At 38.9% G+C, this 14,236-nt stretch overlaps 1 protein-coding gene across 5 annotated transcripts in view; it reads left to right on the top strand.

The window, feature by feature from the left end:
• Positions 1-14,236, top strand: part of Cast (calpastatin) — a 113,574-nt gene that overhangs the window by 59,857 nt on the left and 39,481 nt on the right. For 4 of the 5 annotated variants that reach the window (XM_029543993.1, XM_029543992.1, XM_029543994.1 and 1 more), the window contains 9 exons: positions 899-988; positions 4,246-4,314; positions 5,595-5,693; positions 7,199-7,279; positions 7,558-7,596; positions 8,161-8,247; positions 8,394-8,483; positions 10,552-10,653; positions 13,595-13,678. In XM_029543993.1, the coding sequence (XP_029399853.1) occupies positions 899-988; positions 4,246-4,314; positions 5,595-5,693; positions 7,199-7,279; positions 7,558-7,596; positions 8,161-8,247; positions 8,394-8,483; positions 10,552-10,653; positions 13,595-13,678 (741 nt within the window). The remainder of the gene's footprint in view (positions 1-898; positions 989-4,245; positions 4,315-5,594; positions 5,694-7,198; positions 7,280-7,557; positions 7,597-8,160; positions 8,248-8,393; positions 8,484-10,551; positions 10,654-13,594; positions 13,679-14,236) is intronic. The other variant, XM_029543995.1, reaches the window with a different exon arrangement.

The following is a 14,236-nucleotide window of genomic DNA, read 5'->3' as shown; positions in this document are numbered from 1 at the left end:
GTCTGTCTGACTCTCTCTCTCTCTCTCTCTCTCTCTCTCTCTCTCTCTCTCTCTGTGTGTGTGTGTGTGTGTGTGTGTGTGTGTCTGTGTGTGTCTGTGTGTGTCTGTGTGTCTGTGTTCTATCTATTCTTGAATCCATGGCCTCTAAAAATTCTCCTTCCTCAGCCTTCAAAGCAACTAGGACTCCAACATGCCTGATTCCTTTTGTTTCTTTACACAGAAGTCTTGAAGCATTGTTATGATCTTGTAGAAGACATGAACATATGAAATCTAAACTCAGAAACTGATTCTGTAATTACACAATTAGAGACACTTTGCTCTTAGAAGAAGAAATATATGAGAAGCTTCTTACTGAGAACATTTGGAAGATAACAACGAGGCCTACTTCAAAATATATTCATCAGAGTTTACAAATATGTGATTCAGCAGTTAAATGTTTCCACATTATTTGGCTTACAATGTTGTTGGGAATTATTTTTAACTGTCTTAAAATTATTTTATAATTAGGTGCTGGCAGAACATGTCAGGGCATTTCACATAAAAATCCCAATTTATAGCTTCTCTTAAAAGTCAGACTATCTGGAGAACTGGGCTCAGATGACAGCAGTTGGGAGGAGTGTCTGTAATTCCTTTGTGGGCTCCAGTTTGCCACAGCACACTGAGCTCATTGGCCAGGTATGTGTTTTCACATACGTGTGATCTAAATGGACTCTGTAGGTTCTTGCGACCTGCCCTATTTTGTGAAAAACTTTGCATTCCATGCAGAGGAAGCTAGCAAACTCTCTCTACAGTGATTTCATGAGAACAAACTAGCAGGTGTTGGTGACATTTGGAAACTCAGGATCTTGGCCATAGTCAAAGATACTTAGTCCTGTCACTCTACTATCTCTGCCCTCAGAAAAAATTTCAAGGTGTTCCTTTTGCTGGTGGAGAGAGTGTGACTGGAGCTGGGACAGTGACCACTGCCTTGGACAAAGTGGTTGGTAAGGTGAGCACACATATACAGACATAACATGAACTTCTCTACTCTGGTTCTAAGAAGCCCATATCAGACAACCCGACATTCAGAAACAATGGATACAGTTTGTGTGTATTTTTGTGAAGAGTCTCATGTTTTGGGAATTTACAATGAGAAAAACACTAAAACACTAAAATAATTTTGAAATATATATCTAGTAAATACTTATTGGGCGACTGGCTTCTAAGGCCTGCTATCAATGCCAAGGAAATTAAAATGTAAGTTGGTTCAGGCCTTGCCTTGCCGTCAAGGTTCACAGGTATGAAATCAAGAACATAAAACTTTCATGAGTGCTTGAGTACGCATTACGCTCAGCTTTGAATGCTCAGAACAGCAACCTTGACATTAAATCACAATTGCAGCAATGGTGTGAGTTGATAGCATGATTCTAGATGTGTTGGCCAGTTCCAGAAAACCCGAATTGGAGGAGCTTCAGATGCCAGTGTGGGAGTGTGCAGAAAGTCACAGGAAAAGGTAAAAGTTCCTTGAAACATATAGATTTCTTAAATCTTGGGATTCCAGACACATTATTTTAACAAAATTCATAAAAACTTTTACATAAAAACATTCACATATGAAGGGTTTTGTGATAGATTACTTGTATATTATCTCAGGACCTTACCATCACCCTGGAAATACCAACTGTGTATTTATATGAACTACTTTGAAAAACAGTAGATTCAACTAGATATGTTATAACACAAACTTTTTAAGTATATTTAAAATTTGAGGTTTGAAGTTAGCAATTAACTAGCCCATGTTATCAGTAAAAGCTAAATGATCCAAATGACAAAAGGTTACCTGAAATTCTGTTATTCATTGGCTTGATTCTGGACTTAACATAATTATTTTATTTTCCTTTACTAGTGATTTATACCCATCTCAGTAGGACTAATCAAACCTGTCTTATTTTAGTATATGGCAGGTTTGAAGCATTATAGTTGTGTGTAGTATGTGCTGGCCAGATTAAGAAAAGTGCCCATTTAGAGAACCATTTTATGAGAAAAGGTAGATTCCATCTGACTCAGGAAATTCACAGAACTGAGAGAGAGACAGGGAGAGGGAGAGGGAGAGGGAGAGGGAGAGGGGGAGAGAGACAGAGAGAGACAGAGAGAGACAGAGAGAGACAGAGAGACAGAGCTCTCCTTTGATTTAGGACAGCTGGGATTTCAGGCTTGCAAACACTTTGAGATGTTGAGCAGTTCCAGATGAGTTTTGAACACAAGCACGTTCCAGTGTCAGAAAGCAGAGTCCAGAGGTTGCTGGCTGTAAGACCAGAAAGACAGGTTAAGGCTGCTGGGGAAAATGCTGTAGGAGCTATTGGGTCATGGCAGGAAGGTGAGGTTCTTTAGGGCTGTTTCAATGGTGCTGGTGAGTCATTATGTAGCTAACTTAGAGCTATAATAGAAGAAAAGAGGAGTGCTATTCAAAGTTATTGCAGAGGCAAAACATTCAGATTTTGGAAGGAGTTGGCTGAGTAGGGCAGAGGTAAAGAAAGTGTACAATGTGCTGGGGCTTCAGAATATGGCATAAATAGGCTGATGACAGTGAAGTAAGACAAGATAGATGCTTTTGTAGGTGCTCATTATGTGATCCAAGCACAGAGTCAACACTGAGACCAAGTGCCTGCTTAGAAGTGGAGTGGCAGATTTACAGCACTGTGCTTAACCTCTGGTACCTTTGAAAGATCAACAGAAGCTTATAAAATATATGTGGAGAATGGGCTATGCCTAGTTAGGGCTAGACTAAATTTAAATATTTGGCAAGCCTAAGATAGGGCATGTAGCAAAGTAATATATTGTGTGGTGCACAGGAAAAGGGATGAAGTGGAAGGGAAGTGGGAGAGAGAGGAGGGAATGGAGATAGAGGAGATAGACAGAAAGGAAAAGATGAGACAAGACGAGGAAAGGGGAAGAGTTGTGAGTGTGCACACAACTACACAAGGAGGCAGTTGACTCTCTAGGAAGGGGTTCTGGCTTGTACCTGGCACCCACCGTGTTCTTAGCACCAAAATCATAGCAGTTGCTAATTTGGTATTTAATTATATAGCAAGTGCTTAAATCATACTTACTAAGTATCAAACATTAACATTACCTTCACAACCCCTTGGTACCATCATTGTCCTCATATCACTATGAAAACAAGGGACAGGGGAAGTGATTTATAATTCTGAAGCACCTGTGTATGTCATAGCTGGTATACAGATTCTGGCCGTCTGAGATCTGCTGCCTGAAATTGATATATTCAAATGACCCATGGCCCAGGAAGGTCCTAAATGAAAAAAACTTAACCAATATAATTCCTGCCAAGAGTCCCTGACCCTAGAGGATTTGGCATCGACCACCATCATAAGTCAGGAATATACAGAGTATGTGCTACTGGAAACAGAAGAAGAAAAGCACAGGGTGGCATAACAAGAGCAGAATCTGAATGCTGCTTTGCTGTGGCAAGTGTGGGAGATAAGAGGTGACCCAGTGATGCTCCCCAGGGTCATCTTCAGAGATTATGTATGGACAGAGGCAGGAAGGTTGCAGGTTGGAAAGTTGCCAGCTGCAGACACTGCAGTAATTTATTTTCAAAGGAGAAAATATATGAGAAAAATCAAGGAAAGAACAATGAGCTACCAAGGCAAGAGACATAGTTGTCCTGGTGAGCAGAAGCAAAGACACAGGGAACAGAAGCTACCAGAAGTAGCCTCAGAAACAACTTGTAGGGTTTCAAGGCCCAGGACAAGTATGGTAAATAAAGGGCCAGGCAATCCTGGTGCAGGTCATGGTTTTATTCCTTCCTCTGTAACCCAGGCAAAGTCACCTCATCTCTACTACTTTCCTTCCTAGTTTCCTCTCAGTCTTTCCCTTCCTATCCTCTTCTGCCTCTCTTCCCTCCCCTTTTCTCCCTTCTCTTCAACCTCCATCTCTTCCATCTACCAAACAACATTTTAATTGCATTTCTTCATATCTTTTCTTGGACTTATTACGTACTTAAACCAATCTATCACTGCATTTTCCTCCATGAGCCTAATATCTCTAAACTTCTCTTTCCTGTCACTAAACAGGCTTAATGTTTGTAGTAGTTTTGAAGCATTTGCCATTACCATCCAGAGTTGATCATGGAACTAGTACATAATCTAGGCTAATTAATACATGAATAGTCCATCTTGAATGTGTCATAATGCTGTTTCATAAAGGTGTATGAAAAGTTTTAAAGTCCTTTTAAACTCCCTCTAGAAAAAAGAACAGAAATCATTCACACCAGCTTTACCTATGCACTCCACACTGAGCAAGCCATCTGACAAGGTATGGAGCCAAATGCCACTTCTTCATCAAACATTTATCTTCTGTTCCCTGTCTCAGCCTGATTTCTTGTTGTTTTAAAGGAAAAATGTAATGACTTAAAATTTAAAAAGTTATGACTGAGTTGACAGTGTGGCTATCACGCTGTATTCATACAATTTTATGGTACAAGCCTCTATTTTGAAAATTCTCGTTTTATTACACCAAGTTCAGTTATAGCTTCTCTTCTGGAAATATGTGTTTGTTAGCAGCATGCAAGGCTTCTTGAGGCTTGGCAAGTCTCTTGGTTTTAGAGTGGGAACATCAAGGGTTGTCTAAGTATTCTGTATTACCTCTATTGGTAAAGAATATAAGGTACTTTAAAAAATATCTATTCCCTCTTCCACAAGAAACCACAATAATAATAAAAAGGGGAAGAGTAGTCAAAAGCTAATGTGCCCTAGTTTCTGTTACACATATCAACAATCTGCTAAGTCCTAAAACTATTGTGGGATTGTGGTAGTTCTAAAAGGAAACCATCAGTCATATTCAGTGACACTTTGAGGTGTGTAGTAAGTGTTGTACAGGTCATAAGTCAGGAACATACAGAGTATGTGCTATTGGAAACAGCAGAAAAGATGCCCGAGGTGGGAAGACAGTGGCCGTTTTCCATGTTAGGTGCCTGTTCAGAGTGAGCTATCCAAAACTACAGAATAAGGTGACAGCAACTTCTCATTAATATGTTAAATATATGTTGGCAAACTAAACTGGCAATTCATATGTCTTTAGGATTGACCTCACATAATATCTCTTCAGGGTTGTCTTTGGGCAAGTCAATGAACAACAATGTTCACTAAAGAATGGAAAAATGCAAGAATTTTTTAAAAAACCAATAGCTTCTTTTTGAAAGAGGTACGTCTACAGATTTTGCTAGAATGAGACTATGGGTGATACTAAAAGGCAACAAGTACCACATGGCTAATCCTTGCTTTTTTTTTTTTTTTTTTTTTTTTTTTTTTTTTTTTTTTTTTTTTTTTTTTTTTTTTTTGTCTTTTTCCTCTGTCAGTACAGTGGTTTGGTTGCTTTTGTGAACTACAACATTTTAATAATGTGGAATTTTTTGAAATGGTGATTTTTACCTGAACGTGGCTTTTTATTTTTCCAATTGAGAATTTCTTCATATTAAAAATGAACTGCATTTTAACTATTTTTGAACTTGGAAAAGTTATAGTATTTGATACATTTTAGTAGTTAAAATTAAAGGGAAGTATATCTACAAAATAACATATCTCTTCCATTTCTAGTCAGGCATGGATGCTGTCTTGGATGACCTGATAGACACCTTAGGTGACCATGAAGATACTAACAAAGATGATCCACCATATACTGGACCAGTAGTTTTGGTATGTGTTGGATGACAGTAAGCATTCATTATTAATGGGGAGGAAAGCAAATAAATCTATGCCTGTCAAGCATAGGACTGCATATCATGTTCTGTTGATTATGTAGAAGCAGGATGGTATCAGAATTGATATTAGAAACAAAAACTCAGTGGTGAGGGTGGAAATGGTCTGCTTTGTGACACTACACAGTTGCTTTGATTCAGAATATGTCTGACAATGCTAAAACTCTTACTGGAACAACTGACTAGGTCAGAACATCTTGTTTTCTGTCCCTTAGATTTGATGCAATGGACTTGAACTTATTTTGAGTTTTAGATCCTTATGATCCTAAGTTAATCTATTCTTGATTTCCAAAGAACAATGTAATTTTTTTCTGGTGTTAAAAAGTGTTGTAGCATAGATTAAAAACATTTTCAACAGTTGCCATTAAAGATTTGTTTCTATAGTTTACAAAAATTAGAAAGATAGAGACAAAGACAACTTAGTAGAAAATTAAGAGAAAGTTGCTTGCACAATGAGTAAATAGTGTAAGGGTCTACCAGGGAATTAGGAAAATAGCATAAAGCATGGCGTGGTGCCTTTGGCTCAACCAGACTGCCAAAGGTTTAAGAATCTGACAGGTCAATTTAGGCATTAGGTTCTAAAGAGGTGTTCCCTTTAGTCACAAACCCCACCAGAGAGACTTTGGAAATCTTGCCCCTGTACACAGTGAAGGATAATGGCAGAACATATGAGACCAATGTGGTCAATAGAAAATAGGAAACTCCAGCACCCGAGAGGCAGAGGTGGGCGGATTTCTGAGTTCGAGGCCAGCCTGGTCACCGAGTGAGTTCCAGGACAGCCAGGGCTATACAGAGAAACCCTGTCTCGAAAAACCAAAAAAAAAAAAAAAAAAAAAAAAAAAAAAAAAAAAAAAGAAGAAAATAGGAAGCTATTCAGTGGTTTCTAAAAGGAAAATGACTTACTTATATATCTACATGGATATATAACAAAGCCATGATTTTGAATAAAATAAACAAGAGTGAGAAAATGGTACTATTTATATAGCTTTTGAAAACATGCAAAGTTATAATATATTTTGCTTATGCATGCCTACATTTGCAATATTTTTAAATATTAAAATATTCTCCACTTCAGCTTGAATTCAATGATAAAATTACATGTATCACAGTATTAAAAACAAACCACAGAATAAATGAAAATATTTTCAAAAGTTACAAAGCATTTCCTTCTACAATTTATGAAAATAAAAAAAAACTGATATAAAGATAATTCAATAGAAAATGATAGAGATGATGGACTTAAAGTGCAGGTGTTATCTCTGAAGTTAATTAAATAATTGTTAGTATGGAATTAGAACTTTAGGGTTAGATTTTAGCTTCTAAATGATTTCTTTTCATCTCAATAGATACAGAAAAATCAGTACTGGAATAGTACTTTGGTTTCACGTAATATTCTCATCAGATTAACCATATAATATGTGTTTATGTATCATTTTCTTCCAGGACCCAATGGATTCTACCTACCTTGAGGCATTGGGTATAAAAGAAGGGACTATTCCTCCAGAGTATAGGAAACTTTTGGATGTAAGTTATCTTTCATTGTTATTTTTCCTCTGGGACCAAGTGTGTTCTCTTCATAAGAATATTAGTTCCATTTGATAAGGATTCCCACTAATGACCTTGCTTTAATGAATTCCTTACATAGAGGTCCTATATTCACTTAAGTTACCATTCTAGGGTTCTTCAGGACTTCAGCATGTGAGTGTCGGAATACACAATTTAGCTCATGATAGACTGAGAATACATTTTGTCAATTAGAAAAATTAATTTTTCCTTCTTAATTTCTTCTAATTTTGTTTCAGAAAAATGAAGGGATCACACGACCTCTTCCAGAGTCTCCTGTGAGTTTGTCTACATGTCTTTTAAGATCTGTATCAACACTGTGTTCTTTGTTTGGGGACATAGAACTACCAGTACCAAACTGGGTTTGGTGGAACCGTCCTGTAATCCACTTATGTAGAAAGCTGAGTTTAAGGCCAGGCTGGATAATTTATACCCTTTCTCAAATTAAAAAGTAAACCGGGGATATATCTCAGATATCTGGGTGGCAAAGTACTTGCCTAGTGTGCATGAGGCTCTGGATTCAATCTCTAATCTCTAAAACACAAATGAAAAAATCCTATGAAATCATAGTCGTAGGCATGGGGCTATTTCTCTGTCCTTGGTCATATATAATATGAGGGTGGAGATAATAGGATAGAAGGCTATAGTAAATACTAATAATTGTTAGTAGTATGAGCACGTATAAGCACATGCAACTCCTTTGGAAGAAGGAAAAGGAGTAAGAGAACCCATCCTTTCCAAACATGACTTATTTCATTAGCATTTCTCATTTCTTATCTAAGGAATGCAAAGGTTGTTTTTTTGCTGGACTCTCAGGTGTTACCCTGTGCTCTTTTCTCTAGAAACCTATGGGGACTGACCATGCTATAGATGCCTTGTCATCTGATTTCACCTGTAGTTCTCCAACTGGAAAGCAAAGTGAGAAAGAGGTATTGATTTCAGCCCTATTCAAAAAAACTTTGCAAGAAAGTATCTTAGCTGTAAAAAGAAAGCTTTAGTTCTGTATGTCACACTGTTTTTTTTGTTGTTGTTGTTGTTGTTCGTTTGTTTGTTTTGTTTTGTTTTGTTTTTTTAGAAATCTACTGGGGAAAATTTTAAAGCTCAGCCTGCAGGAGTGATCCGACGTTCTGTTCCCCCCCAGGAGAAGAAAAGGAAGGTGGAAGAGGTACTTACTTAAATAGCCAGGGCCCATGTGACAGCAGCAGGTACTTTCTTGGGTTTGCTTATTTATGAGTGCTCCTAAAGCATGGCCTCTACTCTAGTCATTGGAGACTGCTGTAAGCCAGGGCCTATGCCATGTGACTCAGTGGCAGCCTTACTCTAGATTGATCTGTCTCTGTCTCTCTCCATTCTCCCTCCCTCTCCCCCTCTTACTCCAACTTCCTCTCCCCCTTTGTTTCCCTGTCCCTTTCCATCTCTCTCTCCCTGTCTTTCTTGTCCTTTCTCTATTTCCCAGTAGGTCTAGGTCTGTCTGTATCTTTGTCTCATGTCTCAACATGGACACAGCTTTTTATTTTATTTTATTTTATTTTATTTTATTTTATTTTATTTCATTTTATTAGATATTTTCTTTATTTCAAATGCTATCCTGGAAGTTCCCTATACCCTCCCGCCGCTCTGCTCCCCTACCCACCCACTCCCAATTCTTGGCCCTGGCGTTCCCCTGTACTGGGACATATAAAGTTTGCAAGACCAAGGGGCCTCTCTTCCCAATGATGGCAGACTAGGCCATCTTTTGCTACATATACAGTTAGAGACATGAGCTCTGGGGGTACTGGTTAGTTCATATTGTTGTTCCACCTATAGGGTTAAAGACCCCTTCAGCTCCTTGGGTACTTTCTCTAGCTCCTCCATTGGGGACCCAAGATACAATTTGGAAAACACAAGAAAATCAAGAAGGAAGACCACCTTGTGGATACTTCATTCCTCCTTAGAATAGGGAAATACCCATGGAAGGAGTTACAGAGACAAAGTTTGGAGCTAAGACGAAAGGATGGACCATCCATCCCAAGACTACCCCACCAGGGGATCCATCCCATAATCAGCCACCAAACCCAGACATTATTGCATACGCCAGCAAGATTTTGCTGAAGGGACCGTGATATAGCTCTCTCGTGTGAGGCTATGCCAGTGCCTGGCAAATACAGAAGTGGACACAGCTTTTTGCTTAACCCCCCCCCCCCCGAAAAATAAGCCTTTTGCCCTAGATCTGTTGCATGGAGTGTTTTCTCGGTAGCATACCCTTAGTATGCACCCCCCACTCACCCCTACCCCTGCCACAGATTTTTATACTAACAGAGACCATCTCATCTTCCAAGACACCAGAGACACTATTCACAGACCATGAAATCTTAGACTTGAAGTTTCCTAAAGGGAGCTTTGTGAGTCACTTCAGGAATGGCAGCACAGCTGTTTCTGTCTGCCTCTTGTAATGCTCAGTCTGGATGTGGGTGTATATGCCCTGTGAATGGTGCTGATAATACTAAGGACCATTTCTATCAGGGCTGCCTCTACTCTGCCCTGCTGGCATGAACAGTTTATTTTTATCTGTAGGACTGAGGGAACTGTAGGGAGCACCACGCCCTGAGAGTGGAACTTCCCATAGCCCCAAAACTGCATCTTTAGAACCCACTTCAGCTCCTCACTTACTTGAGCTTGGCTGTTTTGCTTAAGGGTGGGCTTTACAAACATGTTTTTTAAAAACAGAAAAATAGAGTTATGCAAGTTTACTTGATTTCAGCTTTAATTTTGATAAAGGTCTTTTGTAATATCATTAGTATAATCATATATCTTACTCGCCAAATAAGGGTTGAAGTGTACCCAATAGCTCTAGCTATAGGAATGGGTCTGGTATCTTAGACCAAGGTTTTTTTTTTTTTTTTTTTTTTTTTTTTTTTTTTTTTTTGGTTTTTTTGTTGTTTGGTTTCTCGAGACAGGATTTCTCTGTGTAGCCCTGGCTGTCCTGGAACTCACTTTGTAGACCAAATTGGCCTTGAACTCAGAGATCCACCTGTCTCTGCCTTACAAGTGCTAGGATTAAAGTCATGCGCCACCACCGCCCAGCTAATTTTCAAATATTTCCTCCATATAACAATTTTCCAATCCACAATTCATCTTCTGTATTTCAAATGTTTATTTCACAAACAAGCAGTAGATAATATAGATAATCAAAACTCTAAATAGTTTCATTGTTTTGTTTTGTTTTTGTAAACAAACTTTTTCATTTTTAACAGGGTGTTATAAATGATCAAGCTCTTCAGGCTCTGTCAGATTCACTGGGCACCCAGCAGCCAGATCCTCAGAGCCACTTTAACCTAACTGAACAAGTCAAAGAGGTAATGATTTTGCAATTCATATTCAAAGTCGATTAGTCCACAGCTCACAGCTGAGCACTGGCACATGATTAGAATTCTTATCTAGAATTGAAAATGAGCTACTCTTCATTTTCCTTTCCTTTCAGAGTAAATGTAAGTATTTATTGCTGGGGAGTGATCACCGAGACATGTTTAAGTTTTCATGTAAAGCATCTGCTATGTCAATATGTGGAAAGTGAGGGTGGAGGAGTAGTTATTCACTCACCTGGCCTGTACAAAGACCTGGGTCAGAATCTAGCACATGAAGAATGGAAAACTATTTTGTCCAGTATGTTAGCATACATCTGAGATTCTAGAATTAGGGAGGCTGAGGCAGTAACAGTTGTCATGTAATGAGAACCTGTGAGATTCAATGTTTCTAGGTATTGGGAGTTTGTATTCTCAGGAGAGCTAATGGAGGGGGATGACTATAGAAGAGAGAAATGAACCTTCTTTTGTATAAATATGGGGGCAACGGTTGAAAATTTGTCTTAGGCTGAAATAGTCTGAAGAGTTGAACAACAATCACTCTACCACTTGCTTACTTGCTCATGCACACTTAGAGCATGTTTGTCTCATAACCTCCATTCCCCTAGTAAGCCCTTGCAACCTTGGTTTATAAGTGTGATATTAAGTTATAAGTTTTGTATACTTTTTCGAATCAGTTCTCCTAGGGAAGAGAAAGGACAGAAATAAGTTGCCAGTGTTTGGCAAGACAGGAATCCTAGAAGGCGATGGATAGGCAACCAAAGGCTTTAGGAGTACTACCCTATCAGATCAGAGAAAGGAATGTAGCAAGCAGCATTGTCATAATGCCCATGGCTCTGCTGTCACTTCCTGTTTAGGGTTGTCAGGGAAGTGCAGTCTTCCTGACTCTTAGGAACTCTTCCTGAGTCTGAATTGGCCCAGGCCTATGATGGGCCAGTTTCTGTCTTCTACTTTCTGGGAGGGCTCACCTGCTGCAGTGTGGCATGAAAAGCTTCATGAGGGTGAACAAAAGGGAGCTGGAGAAACAATCCCTATCCTTCAGGACCATGTAATATGCTCAGAAGTAAGGAAACAAGGGTCCAAACATCATAAGGTGCACATTATTCAGGGGCTGCTGTTTCTAAGAAGCAGGTCTTGGTGGAGCCCTGGGTGTGGCCAGCAGGCCAGGCTGAAGCTGTGTTTCCATCACCTGGGACCTATCGATTTCATGGTTGCCTCAGACTTTTTATAGATAATTAGAGATAATTTAATTAAACAATATATATGGAGAGAGAAAGTATTAACCTGATGGAAGTTCCAGTACAGTCTAACTCACTCAGTTACTAACCCACATGAGTAGGTGGGAAAAGTGACATAAAAGTAACTCATTTCACAGCATTCTTAATCTCATTACTTTATGTAGTATGCATGAGAATATGTTCACTGTCCTCTAGAAACCAGCAAGTACTAGTAAGCTAACAAAATAACTTTCCATCCTTTTGTCATACAAGCTTTTCCCTAGTTCTAAACTATAACTATTTTCTAAGAAGATCTTTCAATTCTCTAAGTGTTTGAGTTAATTTATGGAGTCTGGAGTGGCCATTTATAGTGAGTAGCTTGGCTCCCAAAGGTGGTCCTTATAGGAGTCCATGACCACCATAACCCACCCTGCCATTAGGCAGCACCTGTACAAACTATGGAAAATTTCTTAGAAGAGACCCAATCCTACTTCAAGTCATATATCATACCATAAAATAAACATTTATTTTAACTATAATATCTTTTAAGCCACACCCTATTTTTACATATTATGTAAACCTGGTCCAATATGTTTGCAATTTGGTCTTTTTGGTGTCTCTGTATAGTGTGGTAATTAAAATAACAAATCAAAGAGGTAAAGAAAGGCTTCAGCTGTGTGTATATCTGCAGCTGCCCATAGCCTGGAAGTATGAAGAGTCTTCCTGTGAAGATGGCCATTGGTATTGGTGGAGTTTCCTTAGGGGCTAGACATTGCACCTCCCAGTGTGAGGCGGTATTGCTGCTTATCAGAACCTCATAGCCAGCAATAGGTAAAACCGAAATTCAAAAAGACACAAAGTCCTTTCCGTCCTAAATGACATAAAACTCTAGTCCAAGAACAGAGAACAGTGCCTGGCTGACTAAAATTGCTTAATAATTTTTAAGAATTAATAAAAAGTATAGTCCAGTTTGAGGTTGAGATAGAGAGGGGAACAGTATGATGAGTCAGAATTTGCTTAAATTGTGACACCGATCTTAGGTTCTAAGCCCTTGCCTTGAAGTGGATCCAAATCCTTACCCATGGAATGTTAAGGACTCGCCTGCAGATTCCATTGCAAATACTGTAGAAGAGAGTTAGTAGTCTACTATAGAGCTACTTACTTCTCATATACTGATTTGCTCCTGGTTCACTGATCTCGTTATATAAGTCTTGCTGCTATTGAAGGGAGTCCTTTATAAATCTTTAAAAACCAATTCTTCGTGACGAAACCATATCTATACCTCTTTGCTTCTCCCATTTCTGAATTGGATGAGAGAATTGTATATGATTTTTCCCCCTACTTAGATAACCACACTGTTGGAGCAAGAATGTATGGGAGCTATTAAAGTAATTACAGCTAACTTCTATGCTGTGCTTACTGTCTTCCAAGGAGCCTTTATTAACCTTGCTGAGCCTTCAAAGTCAATGAGCTAAGGAAGGATTATTAGCCAGAGAGGAAATACTCTCAAAAATAATGTGACTTCCTAAGGCCTAGACCAGGCAGGGTGTCTCAGATGCCTGTTCACAACTGTTCTCCATAGTCTTATATTTTGTGGTTTACAAAGCATTCCACATGCTTTAATCCAATTGTGTGCTTTCCTATAGTGCATGAAGTAGGTGACATCAGTCTCTATCACATTATTTAATACCTGCTTTTTTCCTCTTCATTTTCATCAGGCAAAAGCAAAAGAAGAAAGGCAGGAGAAGTGTGGTGAAGATGAGGACACAGTCCCAGCTGAGTACAGGTTAAAACCAGCAAAGGTAAGCTCTCTGCATAGCAGCACAAGTATGGTGAAGATGAGGATATATCTGTAATCATTCTTACAGTATACCTTCCTGGATACCAGGGACAGCTTTGGCTGTGTCACTTTTGATATCAGTTCTGAGGATGCTGGATCCATTTCTCTTGGCTTTTTGCTGCCAAGGGATTAACCTCCTCAGTGATGGTTTATCCTTTCATGGCTTCTAAAGTAGTCATTAAAGCTCTTTCCTATTTGACTGTTTGGAAAGAGGAGAAAACATTCCCTAAATTGTGAAATCTCATGTTCTAAACTAAACAGTGTTTAAATTACAAGCATGATATTTATCCCCAATCTGGGTTGGAGAATTGATGCTTTTATTTTCCTGTTTTGAGACACATTCTCAGGTAGACTTAATTAGTCTCAAACTCACTTTGTAGTGGAGACTATTCTTGAACACCCGAATCCTCCTCTACCTCCCAGCTGCTGGCATTATAGGCATGTGCCTGCATATCCAGCTTGGTAAAACTGAATATTTTTTACTCTTTCATTAAACATGGGGTAGCTGGATGGATCAGTT

The sequence above is a fragment of the Mus pahari genome, chromosome 11, assembly GCF_900095145.1.
Source record: "Mus pahari chromosome 11, PAHARI_EIJ_v1.1, whole genome shotgun sequence".
NCBI lineage: Eukaryota > Metazoa > Chordata > Mammalia > Rodentia > Muridae > Mus > Mus pahari.
Note: the sequence above shows the minus strand (reverse complement) of the source record. Positions and strands in the feature narration are given on the sequence as shown.